General features: G+C 55.3%; 1 protein-coding gene across 1 annotated transcript in view; it reads right to left on the minus strand.

Annotated features, from left to right (window-relative positions):
- TCOF1 (treacle ribosome biogenesis factor 1) overlaps nt 1-26,167 on the minus strand; it is a 37,301-nt gene extending 11,134 nt beyond the window's left edge. The window contains exons 1-18 of the mRNA XM_044916902.1: nt 26,047-26,167; nt 23,360-23,415; nt 20,358-20,503; nt 18,241-18,314; nt 17,301-17,487; nt 16,613-16,686; nt 14,664-14,894; nt 13,329-13,541; nt 12,887-13,108; nt 12,543-12,722; nt 12,218-12,400; nt 11,803-12,054; nt 11,512-11,712; nt 7,184-7,321; nt 6,803-6,993; nt 6,537-6,729; nt 6,241-6,381; nt 3,974-4,084 (exon numbers count right to left, since the gene is read on the minus strand). Of these exons, the coding sequence (XP_044772837.1) occupies nt 3,974-4,084; nt 6,241-6,381; nt 6,537-6,729; nt 6,803-6,993; nt 7,184-7,321; nt 11,512-11,712; nt 11,803-12,054; nt 12,218-12,400; nt 12,543-12,722; nt 12,887-13,108; nt 13,329-13,541; nt 14,664-14,894; nt 16,613-16,686; nt 17,301-17,487; nt 18,241-18,314; nt 20,358-20,503; nt 23,360-23,415; nt 26,047-26,154 (2,901 nt within the window). The 5' untranslated portion in view covers nt 26,155-26,167. The remainder of the gene's footprint in view (nt 1-3,973; nt 4,085-6,240; nt 6,382-6,536; nt 6,730-6,802; nt 6,994-7,183; nt 7,322-11,511; nt 11,713-11,802; nt 12,055-12,217; nt 12,401-12,542; nt 12,723-12,886; nt 13,109-13,328; nt 13,542-14,663; nt 14,895-16,612; nt 16,687-17,300; nt 17,488-18,240; nt 18,315-20,357; nt 20,504-23,359; nt 23,416-26,046) is intronic.
- Between the last annotated feature and the right edge of the window lie 214 nt (nt 26,168-26,381).

Raw genomic sequence — 26,381 nt, forward strand, 5'->3', positions numbered from 1 at the left:
GACTGTACAGCCAGGGCCAGAAGAGCCAATTCAGCCTTCTTTCCTCTGGCTGACTTCAGGGCCGGACAGACGCTGGCCGAGCCGGGTGCTCCAAGCAGCAGGCCCCTCAGCTGCCCGGCTGTCACCCACGATTCTCCTGGGGAGCTGTGCATAACCGAGCTGCCCCCACCCCAGCCATGCTGGTGCAGCCTCCTGAGCTGTGGCCCAGGGCACAACAACCTGACTTCACGCTGACCCCATGTCTTCAACAAACAAACTGCACGGGGGAAAAGCCAAGGTGAAGACTCAAGGGACCCAATGCAGTGTGTGCCCTGTGTGAACTCTTATCCGAACACACCAGATGTAGACTATCGTTCATGAGACAATCTGGGAAGTGGGGATGCCGAGCGCGCAGGCCAGTTTCTTAGGAGTGATACTGTATGGTGGCCGTCCTCTCATCAAAGAGAGGAAGCCAGGGGTGCTGGGGAAGGAGTGGAGGGCTTGCATGAAGCGAGCCTGGTCACAAGTGCAGACCCGCTGAGGCTGGGGAAGGCACGCGGGGGTTCTGCACGCTGTTCTATCTTTGGGCAGGCTTTGCAGCTTCCAGTGAGGCAGTAAAAGAGAGAGAAAGTGGCCGCTCCCTGGGATCCTGAGGACCAGGCTGGGGTGGCAGCTCTGGTGGACATGTCCACCGTACACAAGGGCACCCTCACACACATGGAGCCTGTACCTCCCATCCCCCGAGGTCAGACTCGGTCTAAGTTCCACACCCTCCCTTGCCCGGGGGGAAACACAAGACAGCAGGAGGAAGCTGCCCGAGGCCAAGGTCTGGGACCCCGTCTCGCCCATCACCCCACCCTGCCCACCTCCGGGGCCCAGGGGGGCCCAGGGCAGCCCAGGGCGCGGTGGGAGAGGCATCCTGAAAAGTCAAGCAGAGAGGTGCCCGCCCGAGGGTGGGAGTTCTGCTGGGCTGGGGCCCTTCCCACCCTTGCCAAACAGCCTCCCCCGCGGCTGCTCTGATCTGCCACTTCCAGAGCCTGCCTTCCCACATGATGAAAGAGAGAAGGATGGGAAGTGGGAGAAGGCTTACAGTTGAGGGGGGGGGGGATCTATATATATGTGAGAAGACAGAAGAACAGATTGTCGGGGACGAAGAGAGGCACCGAACCCACCGAGGCAAACAATAGCGTCTGGGATGTTAAAAGCAGCTCAGCAGCAAAAGCCTCCTCCTCCCTGTTCCACCTGCCCACACGGCCTCGGCCCCGGGGGCGGTGCAGGGGGCCTGGCACTGGAGGGCAGGGACATGAGGGGCCCAGGGCTGGGCCCTGGACACGACAACAGTGCAGCAGCAGCATCGGATCGTTCAAAAGGTGGGCCATGCGACCCAGGGATATGGGGAAACCCGCCTCTGACCCCACTTCTGCCAGACCTCACCATGTGGTGAGGCCCCTGAGCTTCAAGGGCCTCTTTCCCACCTGTTGAAAAGGCTACTAGTAATCCCAGCCTGGGCTCGCTCACCAGAGGCGCTCTGATGCGCCTTGAAAACTGCAAAGCACAGCACACACAGAGGTGACAAAGACTCATGGGAAGCTGATGCAGCCTGGACACTTGGCTGGGCCTCCCTGTCGGCACCAGGCCACGAGGGCCCAGAGGGAAGCGAGGACGCCCTTCCTACTGCAGAACCAAACCTGGGGGCCCGCTGTCACAGCTGGGCTCACCAACTCTGCCCTCATTCCAGTCTGGGGCTGAGTGGGGGTGGGGGGCTGGCCAGCCCAGGCTGTTAACTCTGCGGTAAGGGACAGAGCTGAGAAGGCAACCAAAAGCCCCTTGCAGAACTGCCCGGGGCCTAGTTAACAGGTCCTGGGCCAGTCCCACCCAAAAGGGCTGGGAAATCCCCCTCCAGGCTGGGCCTGCAGCCTCGTGGTTCACCAGCCCCCAAGGAATGTCACCCCACGGGTTGAGAAGGCAAGTGGCCTCACCCAGGGTGACTAGCAAACTGTACCAGAGCTGGAAGTCTGCTCTCCAGGGACCAAACAGGAGCTCCTTCCAGGATCAACCATGCTAGGGTTTCGACTTAACACCCTAATTTAGCTCCTTACGGATCTTCTTCTCTGACTCTACCTGAAACGTTGAGGGCAGGGCTTAGGTCTTTTTAATACGGCACCGACCCCAGCACAGACCCTGGCCTAGGGTTAATAATGCCAGCAACAGGGCGGAGCCACAGACCACCCCCCCCTGAAGTCTATCTCAGAGAAAGAGGCTGGGGTCCATCCTTGTAGGTGGGGAGACTGAGGCACAGCGAGGGAGCCTGGGAATGGAGCCACGATCGCCCCTGCCCCCCAGCCTGAGGCTCTGCCCACCACTCTGGCATTGATTCCTTTTCTCCATTGATAGGCTAATAATAAAAAGAGTGAAACTTGTCAGTAAAGAAGTACTTGACAAATGCATAATAGTGATAATGATCATAATTAGTGAGCTGGGGATGAAGGAGCTCAAAATCCCCCAGCAGGGAGGAGAGGCTGCAGCTTCCTCAGGCTGCGCCGTCTTCCCTGAATCCTCCTAGGGAAATGCACAAAATGCCAACTTTTTTCCTGCTTCTTTTTTAATAGGGACTCCAGAATCTTCAGGACTAATGTACCAATTAAATGGTTCAACTTAAGCATGATGTTCATTTTAATTGTGTTAGTCCGCCCCCACAACGCAGGGCGAGGCGGCCCCCTCCCTCCCAGCTGTCCTGATCCTGCTCAGACAAGGAGGCGGCCTCCTAAGGGCGCCTGGACCGCCAGAGGGCAAGGCCCGGGCCGCCCTCCACTTTCCCTGGAGAGAGAACAGTGCAGGCAGTGCCGGCCCGTGGGCACCGTATGCACAGCCTGGGTTCAAACGCCAGGTCTGTCCCCTTGTTTCTGGCCATGGGACGCCGGGGCAGGTCACTCAACTTCTCTGAGCCTCACTCGTTCCTCCTTCAAATGGGAATAAAAGAAGGACCTACCCTCAGAGGGCTGTTGTGGGGACTGAGCAGGCTAACGAAGTACGGGGTTTGGCACATGGAAAGTGACCGATAACGTTAGGTGTAGCTGTTCATCAGGACTTTACGGAGCAGAGAACGGCAGCGAGCACCCCACCCCGTCACTGAGGGCAGCACGCAGCGTCTGACCTCACTGGTGGGCCAATCAGCATGCGGTACGGTAGGTATACGAGGGAGGTGGTTAAGCAGAGGGTCTGGTAATTATAGGACTCCAGGGACCCTGAGGGGACCTGGCAGAGGCGTCCAGGCACCTGGGGCTACAGGACAAAGGGCACTGCTATCTGCTGGAAAGGCAGAGGCCTGGACTCAGCAGGCTGGGGAGATAAGGTGGGCCTGGTCCCAACCTTAGGGGGAGTCTGGGGAGGCCGCGGGTGCAGCAGAGCACGTGAACGCGTGCCATGGGCGCCAGAGTGAGGTCCTGGACATGCCCGCTGGATTCTGACAAGCCCCGCAGAGAAGGCTCCCGGTCCCAAACAGCAAGCGGGGATGTATCGGGAGCCAGGGGACCAGCATCCGGCCCTGCCTTGTCTTCTTACGGGTCATGAAAATTTGGGGAATGGACTTCAACTCACTGGGCTTTGATTCCTGATGCATCCAATAGGCCATAGCACGTGCCCTCCCGCAGGAAAAGGCACTCCCATCAGGCAGCGCGTTGTGCAGGGATGCGGGAAGGAGGACTGCTACCCTGCCTGCTTCCAGGGCAGATACCTGGGCCTCAGGGTGGTCAGGGTGTGCCCGGGGTCACGGAACTGGCAGCTGGGAGAACCAGCACTGACCCTCCACCGTTTGGCTCTGAAGCCTGGATGCTCAGTGATGCCCCGCTGCCTACCTCCTGGGGTTACCGTGAAGATGAATGGCTCAACCAGGAGACCGTGAAGTGCTGTTTAAATGGCAAAGGTCTGCCCTCGCAACCCCTCAGGGGCCCGCTGCCCTGAGTCTGCAGTGTCCCAAAGAGAAGGAAAGGCCTACCTGGCTGGCCGGCAGCTCCTGGTCACTGCTCTCCGAGGAGCCCTCTGTGTTCTTCTCTGGGGGTGCTGGGGTCAGGGGCTTGCTTCTGGCAGCTTTGGAGTTACCCTCCTTCTGAGGGGACAAGCACATGGGTAGGGGGCAGGGGGTGTTAGCTGAAGGGGAACACGACTGAGAGACTGGGGCAGGGAAACCACGGCCAGCGAGCAAGCATGCCCTCGTATGCTGGCTGTCCACGGCAGGCAGCACGGCCCCTTACTACCCGCATGGGAAGACAGCTGTTGGCTCAGCATGCCCCCGGCCACCGGAAACACAGCCTTCCCCTCTGCTAATGCTCCCTCCAGAGCCCACTCTGAACTTGAAAGGGAAGTAGGAGTCAGACCCCACTAAAACCTGAGGGCTGCAGTGCTGGTGGCCTGGCGTCCAGATGAGAGGAGACAGCAGCTCGGGACAAGGCTGCAGGGGTGAGCCAGTGGTAGTGGTCCCAGCGTGCTCACATCTGGCTGCAACACCCCCAGGTAAGAGCAGGAGCCAGCCAGAAGTGTCCCAAGGCTGCCACCCCTCCTGCCGGACCAGGCATAAATGAGGGGGGCTGGTTGGGCAGGAGCTGTGGTCGGGGAGCCAGAGGAGGAGAGCACAGAGTAGCAGGCACTGGTGGTGACCAGCTCAGGGGAGCCCAGGGCAGGGGCAGAGTCCCCCCCTCCTTCACTACTCAGTCCGGCCAAGCAAAGTGGCAGAGCCGCCTACGCTGCCCGAGTCCAATTTCTCAAGAGCAGCTAGGAGATCCTGATTTGTGTCGTTTCCTACACCACAACAGCTGTGCCCCCGACTCTGCTCTGCTAGCGCCCCCCCCCCCCCACCCGCTCACCAGGCTCTGGGGACGGCGGCCCCCTCTCCCAGCCAATCACAGAATCACAGGCCCCTTCCCCGTGAGCGGCCTTTTTTTTTTTTTTTTTTGGCGGGGGAAGCACATGCCTTAGATGTGGACAAGGAGGTGAGGGGAAGGGAGGTCTGCTGGGGGACTTCCTAGCTCTTCTGGAGACCCTGCAGCCCTGCCATGGCAGGGAGCAGAAGATGGAAGAAATCTGGGTCACCCATGACGCAGAGCTGAAGGAACCACCTTTGGAGCAGCTTTACCCCAAAGCTTTGTGCGCCATGATGGAACCAATCTCCTTTAAGCTCTTGGAATTAGGTTTTCTCCCGCAGATTAGGATGTCCTGATCCAGGAACCCACTTAAAACTTAAAAAACAAAAACAAACCAAAATACTGCTATGTCTAAACATGGCTGGGACCCTTGTGTCTTAGTCTGGCATTAGGCCCCCATACATGTGACTGGTGACAAGCAACTAGAAGGGACTATTGCCTACAGGGTGGCTGGCCTTTGTGAAACCCACGTGACTTCACATTCCCTCCCCTTCGCAACCCCCCGCCCGCCCCGGAGGGCCTAGCTCCGCTTGTCTGGTGAACCCCTGGTCTTCCTTTAAGCTCTGCTCAATCATCTCTTCTGGCCTCTAGAGACGTGTTCTCCCAGCTCCATCAGACAGAGCACTACCAGAATATTCTCCAATAATCCACTACTTCACCTTGCCCTACTGACTACAGGCCCCATGAGATGAGAGCAGGGCCAACATCTTTCATCCCTTTATCTCTATCCGCGAGATGGAGCGCTCGTAGTTGGTCTGATGCACTGAAGGCAGAGGTCAGTGCTAGGAGCACTTAACAAACTTCTTGGTGCTTGTTTTACTCCTGAAGAAAACAGAAACCTAAGAGGGGATGGAGCTTGGCCTGGCACAGGGACTTCCAGCTTCCCTTAAGAAACAAACATGTGGCCACATGCGGTCGTAATCAGCTGCTGGGGCTGACAGGGACCATCTTTCTAGCTGGGACCAGAACTCTCCAGTTTGCCCTAGCTGCCACCACCTTCTACTGCCTCTCCTGACACCAAGGCTCAGTGGTGGCTACCAGGCCATCACACACACGGGAGCCCTCTATGTCCTGGAGTCTGGCTCCCTGAACTTCTGCAGGCCGAAGCTGCTCCTGCTGCTTTCCGCACACAGACAGAAGGGAAATTGTCCACATAGAAGTCGGTTCCTCATTCCCTCCCTCTCCCCACTCCCTAGGCTTCACCCAGCTGAGCTCTCCCTGAGGTCCCAGGCCCAGATGAGGGAGGGGACTTCCTCTAGCTCCCCAGCACCTCCTGGTACCTGCATCGCAGCCCAAGCCTCCTCAAGACTCCCTGTGACATCCTGAGATCCTTGGTCTCATTTACCTTGGCAGGAGTTGCTGGTCTAGCCTTCTGTGGGGCTGGTGTGTCCACTCGTGCTGTGGAGGCCTCGGCAGAAACAGGAGTGCCCGGGACACCTTTCATCAGGGAGGCCTTGGCTGGGGGGAGCTTTACAGCAGGTTTCACCTAAAGAGACACAGAGGACAGCGGCTGGGGTAAGGGTCCAGGAGTCATGGCTTTCATCTGGTCTTCCTTCCTCACCTGGCCCTGAACCCAAGTCCTGCGGGAGGAGTGGGCGGCGACGGCTCAGAAGTCGTAGCGGCTTCCTCATTAGGCCTCACCTGGGCCGGCGCCTCCTCCTCGCTGTCCGACTCCTCCTCACTGCTGCTCTCCGAGGCCTCCTCCGGCTTCCCAGCCCGGGTGGCTGTGGCTTCTGTCTTCTCGGGAGGGGCTGTTGCAGCCCCTTTCCTGGAGAACCCCTTGCCAGGGGCTGAGGCAGTTCTGACCTGGGGGGTCTTCCCTGAGGGCTTCACCGCGAGTGAGAGAAACAGAATTAGGGGAGAGAGCCACAGGGACCACAAGAGCTGCTCTCCACTCTCCCCGGGGCCTCACCTGAGTGGGGGCCTCCCCGTCACTGTCCGACTCCTCCTCGCTGCTCTCCGAGTCCTCCGGTGGGCTCTTGACTGGCCCCGCCTGGGCCTGCGCTGCAGTGGTCACGGCCTTCCCCACAGCCAGCACGGCCCCCCGGCCCCTCACCGAGACAGCACTGCTCTGGGGGGCTCTCGCTGGCGGCTTTACCTGAATGTGAGAAGGTAGCAGCATCAGGGAAGGAAGCAGACAGCACGGTTCCATTTAGGTTAAGCCCACCCATGGTGTGACCGTGCGGAAGTCTCTCCCGCCTGTGCAGGGCCCTGGCTAGGCTGAGCCAGCTGCGTGCTCCTCCCGAGCTCCACCCCCCTCCGGCACCTGGGCTTCTGGTCCCACTTGCCTTGGCCGGGGACTCCTGCTTGGCTGGAGCAATGGCAGTGACCACTTTTCCTGGAGCTGATGCTGCCCCTTTGGTTGAAGCTGCTCTGGTGGGAGCTGGGCTGGCTTTGCTCTGAGGAATTTTCACTGAGGCCTTCACCTGGAAGGCGAAACAGGAATTACGGAAGGGAGAAGGTGAGATGCAGCAGAGTGGTTAGCCAAGAACACCGGTTCTGGAGTCAGCTACCTGAGTGTGGATTCTTGCTCGTCCATTTAATAGCTGTGTGAACCTGGGCAATTCACTGACCTCTATGGCCTCAGTTTCCTTCTCTGTAAAATGGGGCTAACAACAAGGCTCACCCACAGGGTTATCACGAGGATTAAATGGGAAAGTCACAGTGTTCAGCATGGTGCCTGGCACATAAACTCATTTATTGTGAGCGCTTTTCTTAGTGTTAGCTAAGCAGGAACCTACCCAAGGCAGAGGTATTTTCCAGGCTCCCTTTTCAGCTAGGCAGCCATGAGTTTAACTTCTGGCTAACAGAATGGAAGTCAAGTATACAATTCAACTTTCTTACACGGGTAGAAAACATGGGTCTTCTTCCTCCCAGCTGGAAGAAATGCTGAAGTAACAGCTGGAGGTCTAGCAGCCATCTTAGCGTATGAGGCAGGAGCCAGGTACTCAGGATGGCAGAACAAGACAGAAAACCATGGCTGTTTGAGGTTTTCTTCAGTTTAACCTAATCTTAACTGATATCCAAGGGATCCCCCAAGCCCTCTCGGGGTATCCAAGCAAACACAGACCTAGAGAGATGAGGGCAACAAAGAGTAAAATCTTTGACAGTGAGATTGCTGACAGGAGTGTGAAAGCAAACCGGGCTAATGTGAAGTAGAATGAGGAATCTGGCAGTGTCTCTAGGCCCCTGCCTCATTCAGAGATGCCATCTGATCAGTGACCTTCCCCATCCACACGAGACCAAGTGAAACTAAGAATCAGCATGTCAAGAAAGAAAGCCCTCTAAAGCACAGACTGTGTCTGGCTAAGGTCAAGGTGCTCATCAGCATAGAAAAGTCATCCAGAGGGGAGCAATGTCTTTTACATTCACTTAAGAAAACAGAAGACACCAGCACTAAGTTGACCTCACAAGTCTCAATACAGTATAAAATGTAACTGACTCAAGAAATAAAAAAACCTGAACAGACCAATAATAATTTTCAAAATTGATTTAGTAATTAAAAATCTTCTTCCACACACAAAAAATCCAGGCCCAGGTGTCTTTTTTTGGTGAATTCTATTAAGGAAGAAATAATACCAATCCAACATAAACTCTCAGAAAACAAAGGAGAGAATACTACCAAACCCATTTCAGGAGGCCAGTATCACCCAGATACCAAACCCAGGCCAAGACGTTACACAAAAACTACAGACTAATATTCCTGGTGGATATAGACACAAAGACCTTAGCAAACCAAATCCAGCAACAAAGAAAAGGGAGCATGACCAAGTGGGATTTATTGCAAGAATGAAAGGTTGATTTAATACCTGAAAATCAACTAAGTGCAATATAGTGCATTAACAGAACAGGAAAAAAAACAGTAAGATCACTTCAACCGAAAAACGCATTTGACAAAAATTCAACTCCAACTCATAATAAAAACTCAACAACCTAAGAACAGAAAAGAACTTCCTTGGGGTACCCGGCTGGCTCAGTCAGTGGAGCATGTGACTCCTGAACCTAGGGTTGTGAGTTCAAGCCCCACATTGGGTGTAGAGCTTACTTAAAAATAAAATCTTAAAAAAAAAAAAAAAAAAAAAAAAAAACTTCCTCATACTGATAAAGTGCATCTTTGAAAAACTTAGAGCTAAAATCATACTAAACAGTGAAAGACTGAACACTATACCCTAAATGAGAAAACAAGGCAAGGGTGTCTGTTCTCACCACTGCTACTCAACATTGTACTGGAGGGCCTAGCCAGGGCTGTAAGGCAAGAAAAAGAAATAAACGCCATCTAGATTGAAGAGGAAAAAGTAAAACTGTCCTTATTCACAGACAACATGGTTTGTATATAGAAAATCTCAAGGAATCTACAAAAGCCAGGAAAACAGGTAAGCAAATGTAATGTCGTAAGATGTAAGGTCAACAGGGACGCCTGGGTGGCTCAGCTGGTTAAGTGCCTGCCTTCAGCTCGGGTCATGATCCCAGGGTCCTGGGATTGAGTCCCGCATCGGGATCCCTGCTCAGTGGGGAGCCTGCTTCTCCCTCTGCCTGCCGCCCCCCTGCTTGTGCTGACAAATAAATAAAATCTTAAAAAAAAAAAAAAAAAAATGTACGGTCAACATACAACACAAGGTCAGGCCCGAAAGGCACCGTACCACTTATTCAGCCAATCACGACACGCTGACTGACCATCTCTCCCATCCCTCTCACACAAGGGCTCTCTTCCTATGGCATTGCAATGGAGAATCACCTCCTTCTCAGGCTCCGGCACATCTGGTTTTTCAGAACCAGTCCTGTCTTTGTTCCTTTGTTTTGAACCTCAGCTCTCACATGGATGGTTTCCTTTGAGCTGGCTGGGGTCTCTGAGCAGACCAGAGACTATCTGACTCACTTGACCCCAGCAATACTGAGCAGTGTGGGACCCACTGAGTGTGTGCAGACAGCATTTTGAGAGTGAAGCCATACAAGGATTCTCTTATTTCTTCCTCACCAGAACCTCACAACAGAGGTTTAATTATCCTTATCCTTCAGACAAGACTCCTATCAGAGCCGCCTGTCTCGGTGGAGGCAATTCAGACCTCCTGAAGCTGGGCAAGGCCCCATCTTCTGACAGGCATCAGGCTATAAAGCTGCTCCCCTAGAGAGGGATTAGCTGCTTTACTTTGCACCTTGGAAGAATGTAAGACCCCAGAGCATAATCATGTCTGTGGTTGGAAAAGTTTGGGCCAAGATGTAGCAGAAGGATGTGTGAAAGTCAAGGCTTTTGAGGCAGACACACTGGGGCCCCGGGCCCAGCTCGGACCCTCACTGGCTGGCTGGGCTGAAGCAGGTCAGCGAACAACTCTTCTAAGCTCTAATTTCCTCCTCCAGAAAGCAAAGCAAATGAACACCCGTCTAATGGTACTGGTGGGAGGCTCAGATGGGAAGACAAATACTTCAGCCATAAAGCACAATGAAACTTTTTAGGCATTGGTCTGGGGTGCGTCTATAGCTTACAAACGGGATAGGAGCTGCTGGGCTGGGACTCCAGCAGGGCCCACACGCAGGTCAAAACCTCACTAGGGGAATCACAGGAACCTGGGTCCCACAACGCAACAGGCAGAGGGGAAAAAAAAAATCCATAGAAAATGTGTGCTTTGGTATAGGGAAAAGAAAGAAATGACTAATTTCTGAGTGGTTATTGGGTGGGTCGGGGGAGAGTGACGATTACAAATAATAAAATGGTGAGTGAGCACAGGGTATGAGCAATCTTCACTTTTCGCAACTTAACTCTTCCAGACGGGGAGGGGACTCTTGATTCTGTTCCCCACTGGCCTGGCCCACCCTCAGGGCGGCAGATGAGCAAGCCTGCAGCGCACAGGCCCCTTGCTGGGTGTGGTAGGTGAGAGCTCGTTACATTCTCAATCCTGTGAAGGTTGATTTCCAATTTATAGAAGAGTAAAACAAAGGCCCTGGATGGAGTCCGTCACTTGCTAGGACACGGAGCTGGGACTTGAATCCAGGCGGTTTGGCTCCAAACCCCTGCCGTCTGCCCCTGCCACACCACCTCCCTCAGTGATCCCACCAAAATGCTCTGCTTGGGGCAGTTCACTCAGGCCAGGCGCTCTCCCACCCTCTGGGCCTTCACACAGGCCAGCTTCTTTGCCTACAACACTCCACTTCCCCTGGCCGGCTCTCTCAGCCCAGTTCCCGATGCCACTCCCTCCAGGAAACCCCTACACGCTCTCACCAGCCATGCTGTTAGCCCAGCTACGCGCTCTTCTCAGCCTTAGCACACACCATGCTGGAAAAACCTGGGCACACACCCACGCCCGCATCTAGACTAGGAACTCCCTGAGGGAGACTGGACAGCGCCTGGCAGATGGGGTGCTCAACAGAGCTTGCGGAAGGCATAAGGAATCCCAATGGGAGCTCAAAAGGCCACGGGGGAGATCTTGCTGTCTCTGACAGGCGGAGGAGACTGAGTGAAAAGTGGGGAAGGAGGCTGAGCTGAAGCTGCCCTTGACGTTTCTGCACACCCGGGGGCAGGGGAGGGGGGCGGGGAGGGCAAGAGCAGCCCAGAAAAGCCTCTCCTCAGCCCTGCCCCAGGCTCTGGTGTGGCTGGGATGGGCTGGGCCTTCCTTGGCCTCACCTGGGCTAGAGCTTCAGCCGTCTCCTCACTGTCAGAGTCCTCCTCACTGCTCTCGGAGGAGTCTTCCTGCGCCTCAGCTTTGACCAGGGCCACTGCAGGCCCTGCCTTCCCAGGGGGTGCTGGGGCAGTCCCTTGGCCTGAGGGCCCCTTGGTGGGTGTGGAAGCAGCTTTCAGGGTGACACCTTTCCCTACAGGCTTTGCCTGGAATGACAGGGAAGAGAAGCGGGTCACAGGTGCCCCAGGGGCCACGTGAGCACTGGCCCTGAGTCAGCTGAATAAACTTGGCTTCACCTGTCCCACGGCTGGGGCAGGAGCGGGGTCCTCCTCACTCTCGGATTCCTCGCTGCTTGAAGAGTCCTCTGGCCTCTGGGCGCCCCTGGCCATAGCTGGGGATGAGGCGCAGGCTGGAGAAGTTGCTGCTCCCGCCTTCCAAGGGGCTGGTGTGCCCACCCGAACTGGGGGGACCTTGGCAGGTGCTGGGGTAATGGGAGTGCCCTTCCTTGGGGAGGCCTTGGTGAGGGGTGTTCTCACAGCCAGTTTTGCCTGAGAGGAAGCAGAAGTCAGAAGCTAGAGAAGGAGCCTGAATTCAGAGCCCCCATCTGCTCTGGGGTGGAGCCCTGCTGCCATCCTTCCCCTCTGCTCCCTGGGGAGCTGACTGGTGAGGGTGGTGAGGTCAGGCTGCAGAGCAGCCCCTCCTGGGCCCCACCTGGGCTGGAGCCACGGCTGCAGGTGCCTCCTCTTCACTGTCTGACTCCTCCTCACTGCTCTCTGAGTCATCCTTGGACCCCTCAGCCTTGCCCTGGGTGGCCACAGGCCCTGCCTTCCGAGGGGGCCCCTTAGCAGGACCTGAGGCAGCTCTGACCTGGAGGATTTTCCCGGAGGACTTTGCCTGCAGTGAGACACACAGGATCAGGGGAGGGAGTGGAGAGCATGGCTGTGTGCAGAGAGACAAACCGAGAGGGCAAGCAGTCAGTGTGTGTGTGTGGGGAGGGGGGATGCTCCCGACACCGAGGGGGAGAGAAGAGCCTTACAGGCAGGGGCCTCACCTGGGCCGGCGCCTCCCCCTCGTTGTCTAATTCCTCCTCGCTGCTGCTCTCAGAGCCCTCCTCCTGCTTCCCTACTGGGGTGGCTGCTGGCCCCACCTTCTGAGGGGGCCCCTTGACAGGACCCGAGGCAGCTCTGATCTGGGAGTTTTGCCCCACGGGCTTTGCCTGGGAGTAACAAAAGACAGGATCAGGGCAGGGGCCCACAGGGGACTGCGTGTGAGGGGAGACAGGCGGGGAGGAATGCAAATGCAGGGTGCAGGGCCCCACGTGTGGAGGGGGAAGACAAGCCGACAGATGGGCTCTCCAAGCAGGGGCACCCGCAGCCTCACCTGAGCAGGGCTCTTGGTTGGGGGCACAGCTGCTGGGGCCTCCTCCTCGCTGTCGGACTCCTCAGTGCTACTCTCTGGGTCTTCTTCCCCCTTCCCCTTCCCCACCTGGGAGGCTGCAGGCCCTGCCTTGCCAGGCGGCACTGGAGGAGCCCCTTTTCTAGGGGACTCCTTGGCAGAAGCTGAGGCAGCTTTGACCTGGGGGGTCTTCCCTGAAGGCTTCACCTGAAGGGAGACAAATGGAATCAGGGAAGGGAGCCCAGAGAGTGGACATGAGGAGGAGACACAAGAGACCGGACAGGGCAAAAGACATCACACATACCCCAGGGGAGAAGGGGCGGGGCTCTGAGCATGTCTAGGGCTCTTGCAGAGGGCAGAACAAGTCCGCAGAAGGCCTTCAGGGGAGGGGCGAGGGCTGCACGGACTCTCCCTCCCCAGGCCTCACCTGAAGTGGCATCTTGGCAGCCGGCGCCTCCTCCTCGCTGTCGGACTCCTCCTCACTGCTGCTCTCTGAGTCCTCCTCTGGCTTCCCTGCCTTGGCCTGGGCAGCTGCAGGCCCTGCCTTCCCAGGAGGTGCTGGGGTGGCCCCTGTCCCAGGGGTCCCCTTGACAGGACCCGAGGCAGCTCTGACCTGGACAATTTTCTCTGAGGCCTTCACCTAGTAAAAGAGAAAGGGTGGTTTGTTCCTCTCCTCACCCTCTGGTGGTGCCTTCAGGACAAAGCGGAGGCCTTAGTTGGGGCTCACAAGACGCCCCCGCTTCTCTCCTCACGCTCTACCTTGACTGGTGCTCAGGCCTGGCCTATCAGCTTCTCTCTCTCACTCCTGGGGCCTTCACAGCCCTGCCCGTCTCCCTAGGCCACCACTGCCTCCTCCTCTGGGTCTGAGACAGACGCCAGTTCCTTTGGCAGTCCTCCCTGAGGCCCCTGCACTGCTCCCAAAGTTGCCCGTACACAGGGGTCAGGGCCTCCCTTGGCCAGGCTCCCCCGCTGGGAGAGCTCTGTGAGCACAGGCACCAAGTCTGGCTTGGCCCACTTCCGCGCCCTCTGTGTGGCAGGTCCTCGATGTCTCTGTAAGGCCTTCCCTGAGGACTCTATCTCAATTGTCATTCCTACAGCCCAGCCCACCTGACCTTCCTCTTTAACACCCAGCAAAGTGAACCTTATTTACTGCATCTCCCCTGATCATCCTCACCTGGCCAGCTCAGGGCTGCGGGGCCTTTTCCCACCACTATCTGATGCTTTCCTCCTCCTGGCTCTCCGGCCCCAACAGCCTCCCAGCCCCACTGCTTTCCCTTCAGATGTGCCCAGAGCCCTGGCTACTTGCCCAGGGGAGGGGATCCCAGCAGATGGAAGTTAACAGGATTTCTGTTAGCTAACAAACCATGATTTGGCCCGAGAAGCCAGACGACCAGGCAATTAAAACTTAAGTCCCTTCACAATAGGGCCAGCTGGCCACATCCCATTCACTAGACAAGGAAGCTGAGGTAAAGGGGTGTTACTGACAGAGTGGGGTGCAGGACCATCCTGTAGGAAGCAGCCCTTCTAGGCTGCTGGTTGGGCAGGAAGGGCAATTTCCACAGGTGGCTGACGCAAGCCCAACTGTCCTTGCCCTTCAATTTTCACACCTCCACCTCCTGCTCCCCAAACCCTAAGGTGAGTCTTATCTGGCAGAGGAGGTGCTCATCATGTAGCCATTCGGCCAGCCTCTGCTGGCCATGGAAGACTCCCTGGCTGCTGGGGGATGCGGGACGCTGAGGGGTAGTCCGCCCCCAGGACTCACCTGGTGGGGTGGCTCCGCAGGGGCCCCCTCCTCACTCTCAGACTCCTCTTCACTGCTCTCTGAGTCCTCTTCCGGCTCCTTGGCCTTGCTGGCTGGGGTCAGAGCACCGCCTCTGACTTGGGGTGTCACATCCCCTGCCTTCCCAGAGGCTGGGGCTGCCCCTCTCCCGAGAGAGTCCTTGGCAGGGGCTGGTGAGGCTTTGACCTGGGGCGGTTTTACTGAAGGTTTCATCTGGAACAAGAAAATGCGATTAGGGAAAAACTAATCATCTTTGCCTCTGAGGGGTAGGAGAGGCTTTATGGTTTATAAAGTCCTTTCCTTGTATCATCTGATTCTCAAATCCCTGAGACAGATGCTATCTTTACACTCATTTTCCAGAAAAGGACAAGAAGTTCAGGGAGGTTAAGTCATTCAAGACCAATATGAAGGGCAAAGTCATGACTAGAACCCATGTCTGTGTGGCCTTGGGGGCAGAACCCTCAAACACTATACTCCTCTGCCACCTGGAGGCTCACCCTGTCCGCCCCTTCGACTACAGTATCTGATCGTGGTGGCCATCCCAAGGGCCGGGAGGCCAGGATTAGAACTCCAGTCTCACCACTGGCTTGTTCGGGCACATTCCTCTCCTCTATGGGCTCTTTCTTAGACTTCTAAAACTCTGACATTTCCAAGGCAGGCAGTGCCCTACCTCCACCTCCATCATCAGATTTCACCTGACCCTGGGTTCCCGGGACAGCCATCTCCTCAATCACAAACTCCTCACTACTGTTAGGGCCCTGTGCTGGCCTCTGGCCCACCGAAGCTGTGTGTCTGACTGCTGGCTTTCCGGGGCGCCCTGATGGCTGTAGCCAAGTGGGGATGGGATGTGGGGAGCGGCCCTCGGCCAGGCCTGGGGTAGACAGGAGGTTACTGGGTGAGGCAGGAAGCAAGGGAGAAGTACTCTGGGCACCAGATCAACCCTCCCGCCCCGACTCCTGCTGGTTCTCCCTCCACAGGCCCTTTCTAGTAGGCGCCCTGGCGCCTGCCACCAGCCTCACTCCGCCAGCTTCAACGGTCTTGCTACTTTCCCTCTGCCCTGTCCTCCAACCCAGGCTACGACCAGCAACCTTTCTCCAACATAAATCAGGCCACCTTACCTCCATGCCGAAAACTTTGAGATGGCTTCTCACAGAGCCTAGAGTACAACCCAAACTCCTGCTGGCCCTCATGGTCTGGCAGCAGAATGGGGCCCCTGCCTACCTCTGACCCTTTTTCTGTAACTTGCACCTCGTCTACGGCGCCACATCCTTGTTGCTGCCCCTCGGGGCTCTCTACATTCCCCTAGCAACCTTCAGCACTGCAGTCAAACTTCTGAGGACCCCTCCACGTCCCCACGGCAGCAGGAATCATGCACTCCTGCCTACCACTATATTCCCAAGGCCCAGGTGCCCCATAAAGAAAGACTCCCTGGTCACAGCTCAGAGAAGAGCTAAGGCCACAGACCAACACCTGACCATCTGACCATCTCTGACCATGTGCCCAGGCCTGGCATTCACCAGCGTGCCCAGAGCTCCTCACCCAACTCACCTGACCACACCACGGGACGGCCACCCTCCTGCCCCTGGGCCTTGGCTCGTGCAGCTCTTCCTGCTTAAACACTTTCCCCCACATCCCTTCCTGGGGAGTCCTCTGTGCGTCGAGGCCCTGCTCCAGTGCCACCTCTCCCAGGAAGGCTCCCCTTGTCCCACAGACAGGTTGGCGTCTCTCCCCGCCAACCCGAAACCTCTCTCATGCCCAAGGTGCGATGAGCAGCACCTGGCTCCCCTCCCCAGGCCTCGGCCTTTCCAGCTCCCAGTCCCCCTGAAACACTGGCTGAACTGATTTGGCCCCATTGGTGTGCGAAGCCCCGGCCAGGCTCTGGGAGGGCTAGAGGTTTGCAGAGGGCACCTCCCGAGGATGGTGGCCATTACCTCCACGTAGGTCTCATCGCTCGAGCTGGAGGTCTCCTCGCTGGAGCTGTCGGCCTGGTTGGCTGATGCCATTCCTGAGGGAGGAAGAGGGAGAGGACTGAGGGCCTGCCCTTCCAGACTCCCCTCCCCTCGCCAGCACTCTGCCACGCCAGCCAATGAGAGGCAGGTACCCTGGGCTCACTTCTCGTGTGCGGAGCTTCTGCTCCACCTATCCCGAAACCCCACAGCTGAGGTGCATGCCACTCGTATCCCTGCGCTGCCACACTCCTTTGGCCCTGGGAAGCGTTAGACTAGGTCCTAACACACACAAGCCAGCGTCTGATGGCTCAGAGATCTCCTTCCATCATCATCACACTGAGGCAGGCAGGCAAACGCCTATTTGACGTGAGAAACTGAGGCAAACCCAGGCCTCTCACTTTAGCCTCGGCCTTTCAGTTGGGCCCCGGACCCAGCTGAGAGCAATAAACCAGAAAATGTTCCCCTACCACCCAGGCTGCTCCAGCTCCCTTGGCAAAGCCTGACGTGTCCCTGCAGCAGACCCTCCCTCATCGAGGTGCAGAGCTCTTACTGCCATGGAGACAAACCTCTAAATTCCAGAATGTCCCAGAGCTGGATAGAGCAGTGCCCGGGGCCTGCCTCCCCAGCCCAAACTCAGGGGGCTTCACGTCTAGAGGTCAGCGCTGCTCACCAGGCTTGGCCGTGGTTCCGAGGGCCGGGACACTGCCCTCCTCCTCAGTTTCTGAGACCAGGATGGTATTTGCTGAGGGCCCTGCTGACTTCCTGGGGGACCTCCCAGACAGAAGGTGGGCCACTGCCTTTCCAGAGGCCGGATGTGGCGTGGAGTTCACCATCTGGCTGGCTTTCTTGGTCTTTGCCTACAAAGGACAGGGGTGACAGACATGCCGGGTGTGGCCTGGTGAATGACAAGCACAGACCCCTTCCTAGCCGTGAGAGTTTGGGCAAATTCCCTCCCTCTGTCTGTTTCTTCATCTTTAAGGTGGGGCCAACAGCGGTACCTGCCCTCACAGAGGCGTGGAGAAAGCCCAATTACAGTTCCTGGGACACAGGAGTTACTTGCTAAGTGGTAACGAGCGGTCAGCTGTGGTTCCTAGCACTTCTTCGCATTGCCGCCAGGGCGCCAGGCAGCTCGGGGACGCAGCTCAGCGTCCTTGTGTGTCCGATGCTGCTTTATGGACTACCAGCACATGGTATTCCTCTCTAAGTGGTTTCAGTCTAGAAAATGAGCTTCGCGCTTTCAGAACCATAGGTGTCTTATTCACTGTGGTGCCCCCACTGCCTCCCACGGTGGCTGGAAAGTAACTGGATGGGTCACAAGTTGTTGGCTGAACAGGAGAATGCGGGGATGACGGGCGGAAAGAAGCTGTTACAGGTGCATACTGTGCCCAGGGGCCCAGAGCAGTGGGCACTGTTCCCACCTTACAGAAAAGGAAACTGAGGCCCAGAGAGGTGAAGGGACGTGCTAGGATCACACAGCTGGTGACAAAGGCTGACATTTGAATCCAAGTCAGTCCATTACCCACAACCCTATCCTCCTCTGACGCAGGGGACTGTCCCCTGTAGGGCACTTCACTCCCATAGGCCACAGCTTGGAAGGTGGTCCTACTCACCTTGGCTTTTTCTTTTGCGCTTGATGGCAAAACTGGCCCTGCCACTGAGGAGTTGGTAGACGCTAGTCTTGGGGCTGCAAGACAGAAACACCCGCGGGATGAGCCAGATGAGCTTTTTCTCATTAAGAACAGCCAACAGGTCTTGGCTCACCTGACAGTTCAACTGGTATGGCTGTCTGGTGCTGGCGCGAGGACCTGAGGCTGAGCCCAGACTTGTGGAAAAGAGCTCCGGGGTGCAGGAGCCCCAGCCAGAAGGAGCAAGAGGGCAGGGAGACGTGAAAGCCACCGATCCGAGTCCCCCAGGAAGTCCCGACTCCCTGCTGGCATGAGAAACTGGTGGTCCCAGAGAAAAGGGCTGGCTCACAGGCGTGCTGCATACCTTGGTGGCCCGGCCCAACTTCAGGGTGCACCAGCCTGACAGGTGACCACACTGCAGCCCGAGAGTCACGCAGCAGGACGGGGGCAATGGTCAGCCAGCCTGCCCCCGGGGCCACAGAGAAAGCTGCTCGGGATTTCAAGGGTTTCTAGCGGAAAGGCAGCTGAACCATGGGCCCGGGAGCTGGTCAAATGTTGAGACTCACAGATTCCTGGTGCTCTTACACCAGGAGACTGTCTCCCCAGATCTCAGACAGGACAAGATTTCTAGGGTGTGCTGTGAATTAGAGAGGACACTGTGGAGATGAACAGCATGGTCTAATTCCCTTCCTGGCATTTAACTCCATCTCCCTCTCTTTTTAATTTTAGATACGTTTGTAAGTGGAGAGGAAGTACAGCGAACCACACAGCCCCAACCATTAGCAACTTGTGGCCAATGTGATGTCACCCAGCCTTTCTGGCATCAAGTATGATTCTGAAGAGAATGCCAGACATTGTACCACACTGCCCACAAATATTTCCATATGCTTCTCTCAACGGGGACTCAATTATGATTCTGTTATCACAGGAAAAATTCATAAAGTATCACTAAATAAAAATCCATTAATATCAAATATCAGTATGAAATTGACCAATTTTTGTGTTACAAAGTGTGTAGATATGGATGTGTGCACGTATGGACGGCTGTAGGACTAGATGCAAAGGGGAGAGCTGTAAAGCTACCCACCAGGATACATTTAGGGGGGAAAAGGGAACCAGGATAGGAGAACAGAAAACCTCTCATTTTTCTTCCACATGCTTCTGTATGGTTCAAAGTGAACTTGTTTTGCAACTGTAATTTTAAAAGATTAAGAAAGATATAAGATATATATTCAATATGATCTTGAATATTTTTGAAAACAGGCTCAGGAAAAATAAATGGAAGAATAATTTGCCAAATGGTAGGTGGCAAGAGTATGGGTAATTTTTTTCCTGCCTTTTTAACCAGTCATTTTCATATATCCTATAATGAACAGTCCACAGTGAATCCCAGATTTCTTTGACAATCGGAAAATATACCTAAAATTAAGTAATTACCTTCTACGTAAGCAAAACCCAATTACCTTGCAGCGAAAAAGGACGATTCCTCTGTGGAGTTATAGCTGTATTGGTTAAAGCACGAACTGTCCTGAGGACTTGGGGAGAAGGGGCTGGGCAGGCCTCACGGGGTCACCCCCGCGAGAGCTCTGAAAGCAGAGCGCCCAGGACAGCCTCCCCAAGCCACCTCATACTCTTCCAGAACAACAGAAAGCACAGCCCCTCTCCCACAGCCCACAGGCCACACAGAAGGGGTGCCCACCAGCTGCCCTCTGAGATCTTTCCAGCAGTTCTTCTACAAGTGTGGGCTTCTTTCCATCTTTATCAGAATCCCTGGGGGCTTGTACCAACGTAGCCACTGTACCCCAAATCAGGCTGTAAGGGCCCAGCTCAGTTTTTGCTCACCACTGGATTCCCAGTCCCCGGCACACAATGTTTGGCACGAGAAAGGCCGCAACTAAATATTGCAAGGGTTTGTGAGATGCTTCTAATTTTCTCTCTAAAAGGTCCTGGTCTTCCCAGGACTCACTGGAGGAGAAGCTGGAGGGGGGCTCTCCCCCAGAACAACCCAATATCCAAAAGCCTGCTCCCCAAAGCTGCAGGGCCCTGGGCTGAGCCCCTACAAACACACCGATGGAAGCTCCCCCAGCGTGCAGGACTCTTACTGGCTTTGGTGGCTTCAGCTTCTGCCTCGTCCTCTTCCTCCTCTTCTGAGCTCTCAGAGCTGCTGATGGGGTCTGACACTCGGGTCTTCTTAGCCTGCAGTGCCGCATCCTCCTCTGCCTTCCGCTTCTGACCAACCTCTGAGGTTCTGCAGGACAAGGGTGACTGGCTATACCAACCAGGTGACAAGGACACCTCCAGGAGATTTGAAAAGAAAGACATGCCCCCCGCGCACCCCCTGAGGAAATGTGCATAGAGAGTTTGAGAACATGGTGTAATACACTTGTATTCTGCATTTTCACACATTTTGTAAACTATTAGTCTTCAAAATAATCAGGAAGGGTCAATAACATTATATAACAATGGCCAACAATCACTGAGTGGGATGAGCCAGCACCTGTAGGCCGTTCATAGAACCGTCCAGGCTCCCCCTCCTCCAGAACTTGCAGCACCTGCACTACCCTCTTTCTGGAAGACCCTGCTCAGGTCCTTCCTGTGCTTCAGGACTCAGCGCCAATACAGACTCCTCAAAGGCCCTACCTGATCGTGCCCCACCCCCGCCAGTCTCTGCCCTGCCATCCTGTTTCATTTTCTTCAGAGCACTTTTCTCTCTTCTGCTATTCTACTTACTTCCTGCCTGACTCCCCAACTACATAGTCAAACCCCAGGGGGTGGGGGGGGCTGGCAGGAACCTCTGCTGGCTCACTAAGTATCTTCAGCATGTAGCTTACATCTCAAAAAATGAACAACTAAGTGACTTGCTTAGGGTCAGAGAGCAGGACGGTTTGGAAGTCTGCGGCACGGGCAGGACAAGAACCCAGATGGCTGAGTCCCTGGAATGTGCAAGGACCATCTCCTCTGACCTCACCCTCCCACCCTGACAGAGTCACTGTCTATGTCCCATGTTCTCCAGCTGGGCTAGACGTGCTCTGCCACTTTGCGGTCCCTTGTTCCCAGGAAGGCCACTTGTTGGGACTCCCCTGAGGTTTCATTTATTACACTTCTCAATTCATTCTGCCCCTTTCACCCCAACAGAATCTAAGTTTCACAAGGGCGGGGATTTTTCTCTGGTCGGTTCCAGATATATCAAGAACAGTTCTGGCTTATAGTAGCTGCTGCTCTATAAATATGGGGGGGGGGGTGCCTCCGATGGCCAGGTTTAGCCCCTTATTTATTATTACTATACTTTACAGATGAAGACACAGACTCAAGGAAGCCAAGTTTGCCCAAGGTCATACAGCTCGTTGTGGGGTTTGAACTTTGCTGAGAACCATTAGACTAGGCTGCCTCTGGTGGGTGTGAGGTCCTCGTTGCATTCAGTACCCCTCACCCACAGAAGGGACCAGTGACAAGGAAGGGGCTCACTGAAGCAGCTCTCTAGGGAAGGAAGTGCCAGACCCCTGGGCACGCTGAAGCGGGTGAAGGAGAGGAAGTGCAGGGTGTGCACTGCACTCTGACCCTACCTTACAGCAGAGGAAAGCTGAGAACTGAGAGCTGACAGGGCCTTCACAGACCTTAGCTCTCCACTGGAAGCTGGGATCTCTTCCACACCATTCTTGCCTTTGCTTACACACCTCTGATGACAGGAAACAGTAGCCTACCTCATTTTGGATAGCTCTGATGACCAAGTGCTTATATTCAGAAGCTGAAGACTGTCTCCTTATTGCAGTACATCTGGGTCCCACTTTAGTCTCTCAGAGCCCCAGGGAACGGCCCACTCCCTTTGTCCTCAGAGATGTGCAGACATATCACCTGTCCCTTTGCCATCTCTTGTCCAACCTGGACAGTTCAGTAGTTTCTAATCACTCTTCATGGGACATGACTGCAGGTTCTTCACTCCCCTGGATGACTGTGGTCAGGCCAGTTCACGGAGAGAATGATTATCCCCTCCCTCCCTCTCACACCATTCCTCTGTTGATATGCCCTTGGATTATCCCCCCTTTCCTGTTTCTGCATGTTTCACAGACATTTCACACTCAACATGTCCTCCCCTTCCCTCCATCTCTCCCCCCAAACTGGGCTTGCTTCTTGCTTCTTGCTCAGGCCCACCTTCCATGCAAGGGCACAAGCCAGGCACCTGGGAGTCAAGGAGCCCACCCCTCCAGACCATCCACAGCTCCCGGTCTCATCCCCTAATATTCCTGGAATTGACTATCTGATGCTCTACCCCCTCTGTTATTCCTGTCTCAAGCCCCATCGGCTCTTGCCTGGATGATGGTGTCCACAGCCCCAACCAGCCATGCCATCCTGCAGAGTGATCTCACCACTCTCTACTGCACCCTTTCATGGCTCCCACTGCCCTTGGGACAAAGACACAACTTCTCACCATGGACGATGAGGCCTTGCATGGGGTGGACCCTGCGAGCCGTCCAGCCTCCTCTGGCCTGTGGCTGCAGCTACGGCCTTAGCACCACAGTTCCTTCTGCCAGGCCCACTCTACCTGCCTCTCCAGACCTATTGCCTAGTTCTCTCCCCCACTCCCTGCAGCCCTTATACCAAAGGTCACCACAGGGAAACCCCTCCTAAACCCCCAAATGAGGCCCAGCTAACCCGTTTATGGGGTTTTGGCACCAGGTCCTTTTTCATAATTGTTACTACCATTTTAATTTTACACTTATTTGTTTCATTCTTTGAGGCATGCTTACCTCCCTGACTCCAATGTCAGCTCCGGGAAAGAAGGAACCATGTCTGTCTCACTCATGACAGTTATCTCCATGCTTAGAATAGGACCTGGCATTTAGCGGATAGGTACTCAATAAATGTTTGTTGACTGAATGAGTAACAAGCTGCTGAGAAGCTGTGGTCCTTGAAAGCACTGATCTCAGCTTTCAGCGTTCTGTCTCACTATCAGACACCTATACCTGTGACCTGGCTTCTCAGGGGCAATGCCGGTGTCCACAGTGGGCTATGCAGACAGATTGCAGATCAGATTAGAATCCTAGCTTATTTCAAGCTGATGGGTTGGGGTGTCCCTACTCCACTCTTTCAGCCCCATCAGACTTACTGTTGCCAGTGAGTATAGATGTCCATAAGGGTTACAGGCTGAGTCAGGAAACTTTTCTGCAGAGAAGTAAAGAGAAAGCAGCAATTAACCCCCCAGCACAATATGGGTCCTCCTTGGGCCCAACTCTCCACGACCTCACAGGAGACTTTTTGCGCTGGAAAATATGTCTGCTTGGCCCTGTCAGTACCACTCAAACCTTCCAGAGACAAGCAGAGCAAGTACTTGCAGCTAAAAACTTTAAAAAAAAATTTTTTTTTTTTTTTAAGATTTTATTTATTTGCGAGAGAGAATGAGAGACAGAGAGCATGAGAGGGAGGAGGGTCAGAGGGAGAAGCAGACTCCCCGCCGAGCAGGGAGCCCGATGCGGGACTCGATCCCGGGACTCCAGGATCATGACCTGAGCCGAAGGCAGTCACTTAACCAACTGAGCCACCCAGGCGCCCCGCAGCTAAAAACTTTTAAGACAACATGTTAGTGAGAGGTACCTTTGAGAGACTGGAGTTAGAATGTTCCAGGCTAGCATTTATCCAGCAGCCCCCAACCTCCCTTGCACTCTCCATGCTTAGAGGCCACAAGACAGAGTTTTTTCCACCCCTGACCTTCCAAAGTCTTTGAAAGGCCAGGTGGGTCAATCTTCCCAGGGCAGTACGAACCACAGCCCAGACACCCAAGGCGTCCAGGTGGCATGACCGCGGTCCACTCATTCGCTGGGAAGAGACTAGAACCAAATGGGCCAGTCCCTTGATAGAAGCAGAGGGAACTGGGTGGAATCCAGCCCTTTGGAGCCAAGGCCAGATGGCCCACTCTGTAAATGTCAAGAACCCAGGGTGTCAAGTGCCCCAGGGAGATCAAGTGAGCAATGTGAGGTGAGGGCAGAATCAGGGATCCGGGCAGAATGGCCAAGAGGCTGCATGTGGAGTCAGGCACAGCTCCTCTGTTAACTGGCTGAGCTAATCTCTTCACCTCTTCAAACTTCAGGCTCTTCTTTATAACACAGGGATAAGAGCAGCACCCACCTAGCAGGATGCTATCAGGCCTGAACAAGATATTCTTGTCAGTGCCCAGCACATGAGCTGATAACACAGACTCCAATTGTTGGTTTCACTCTGCTCTGCCCCAGGCACACTTGCTTCCTCACTGGCCCTCAAAAGTGCTGCTTTTCTTTCTGCCTGGAATGCTCTCTCCTGCTAACTACATAGCTCATTCCCTCACTTCCTTAAGGTCTCTGCCTTCTCAGAGGTGAAATGTCAGGTGAAATGTCACCTTCTCAGTGGGGCTTCCTGATCACCCTATTTATAACTGAACCCTGATATTCTTTATCCTCCTTGCCTGCCTTACTTTTATAGCTAACACCTATGATCACCTAACACACTACATCATTAACCTTTTTTTTTTTTTAAATATTTGTCATCTGTCTGCTCCTGCTACACTGTATGCTCCATGAGGACAAAATACTTTGGCCTAGACAAATGCCCCAGTGAAGATGGGTACTGTCTCTTACCCCACTTACCCGTTAAGTGACCTAAATGGAGTAAGAAGGCAATCAAGGTCCAGAGAGGGTTGAGAAAAACTAGGATAATGTCTTAGGGCCCATCACCCTTCAGGGAGATCCTGGGAGCAAGCATCAGGACCAGAGCCTACACCACAGCCAAAGGGGTGACTAATCAGGTCAATATCCACTTTACCAGCTTTAAACCCTCCAGTGGCTTACCACTGCTCTTCAGATAAAGCCCAAACTAACTACAGTAGGGCTCTAGCCAGCTCCCTACCCACTGTCACCCTGTACTCCATGCTTCAGCCACAGTGGACTTTCCAGAGGCCAGTACAAATGCAACAAGTTCCCTCCCACCACAGAGCATTTGCACCTCTGCCTGGAATATCCACTTTCCTTCTCTCAGGTCTCAAATCAACATCCACTTCGCGGGGAAAGCAGTCCTGGATATCCCTGACATGGGCAATTTGCCATCCTGTCTTATCACCCTATGTCTCTCATTCTTGGCACCTACTGTGTTAGGTGTACAGTTACTTTTGTGATTCTTTGCTTTATGTCCACTTCCCCTACTAGATTTAGAATGTAAACCCTAGGAGGGCTGGGGGACCGTGCTCAACATTCTATCACCAGCACCCTGAGCGCCAGAGTTGAGTGCTGAAAAAAATGAATGAAGTAAGCAATGACTCCACCACAAGCTCGCAATCCAAAGCTGTCTGACCCAGTAGGGGAGGGATGAGGGCCGGAGCTTCACCTCAAGTAAGGGGCCACAAGCCCCTTCCCTCGGCGCTCTTTCGCCTCCTCACGCTTCCCGGGGTCTGGTCGCAATTCACCCCTCAGACTCTCAGCAACCCTCTCGCCCTCCGCGGCCGCGCTGAGCCACGTGGCCCGAGACTTCGGAAAGTTTAAACCGCCACTACCAGGAAGGGGGTGGAGGTAAGGGGCGCGGGAATTACAAAGCCCTGCGCGTCGGATCTCACATCCCGGCCCGCCCACTGCACAGCTGGGGAAACTGAGGCCCAGAAGGACAGGGAGCCGCAGGGGGCAGAGGCTGCGGCTCCCTCACTACCCCTGGCCGCCTACCGGGGCACCGCAGGGTCCGGCTCCGGGCGCCCGCCAGGCCGCTAAGGGAGGGAGCGCAGGCAGTCGCTCTCCAAATCTTGCACGCGGCCCTAGCACACGGCTCGCGCACGCTTACCTGGCCACTCTGCTCCTTCACTTCCCGCGCCGCGCGCACATAGCCCGCCTTTAACAGATGCTGGTAGATCAGGGGAAGCAACTCCCGGCGCTTCCTGGCCTCGGCCATGCCGGCGAAACCCGGCCCGTCCGCTCACCTGCACGCCCCCCTCAGTCCCCGCCCGCCACTTCCCTCGTGCCCTTAGACCTCGCGCGCCCCACTTCCGGCTCCTCTGTCGCCCCGCGCCGCGCGGTGCGCCGGGAAATGTAGTCTTATTTCCTGGAGTGGCCGGCCCCGCCCCGGCGGGTGAAAGGGGCGGAGGCCTGGAGGATAACGAGGCCTCCCATTGGCGGGGG

The sequence above is a fragment of the Neomonachus schauinslandi genome, chromosome 7 (assembly GCF_002201575.2).
Source record: "Neomonachus schauinslandi chromosome 7, ASM220157v2, whole genome shotgun sequence".
Classification (NCBI taxonomy): Eukaryota; Metazoa; Chordata; class Mammalia; order Carnivora; family Phocidae; genus Neomonachus; species Neomonachus schauinslandi.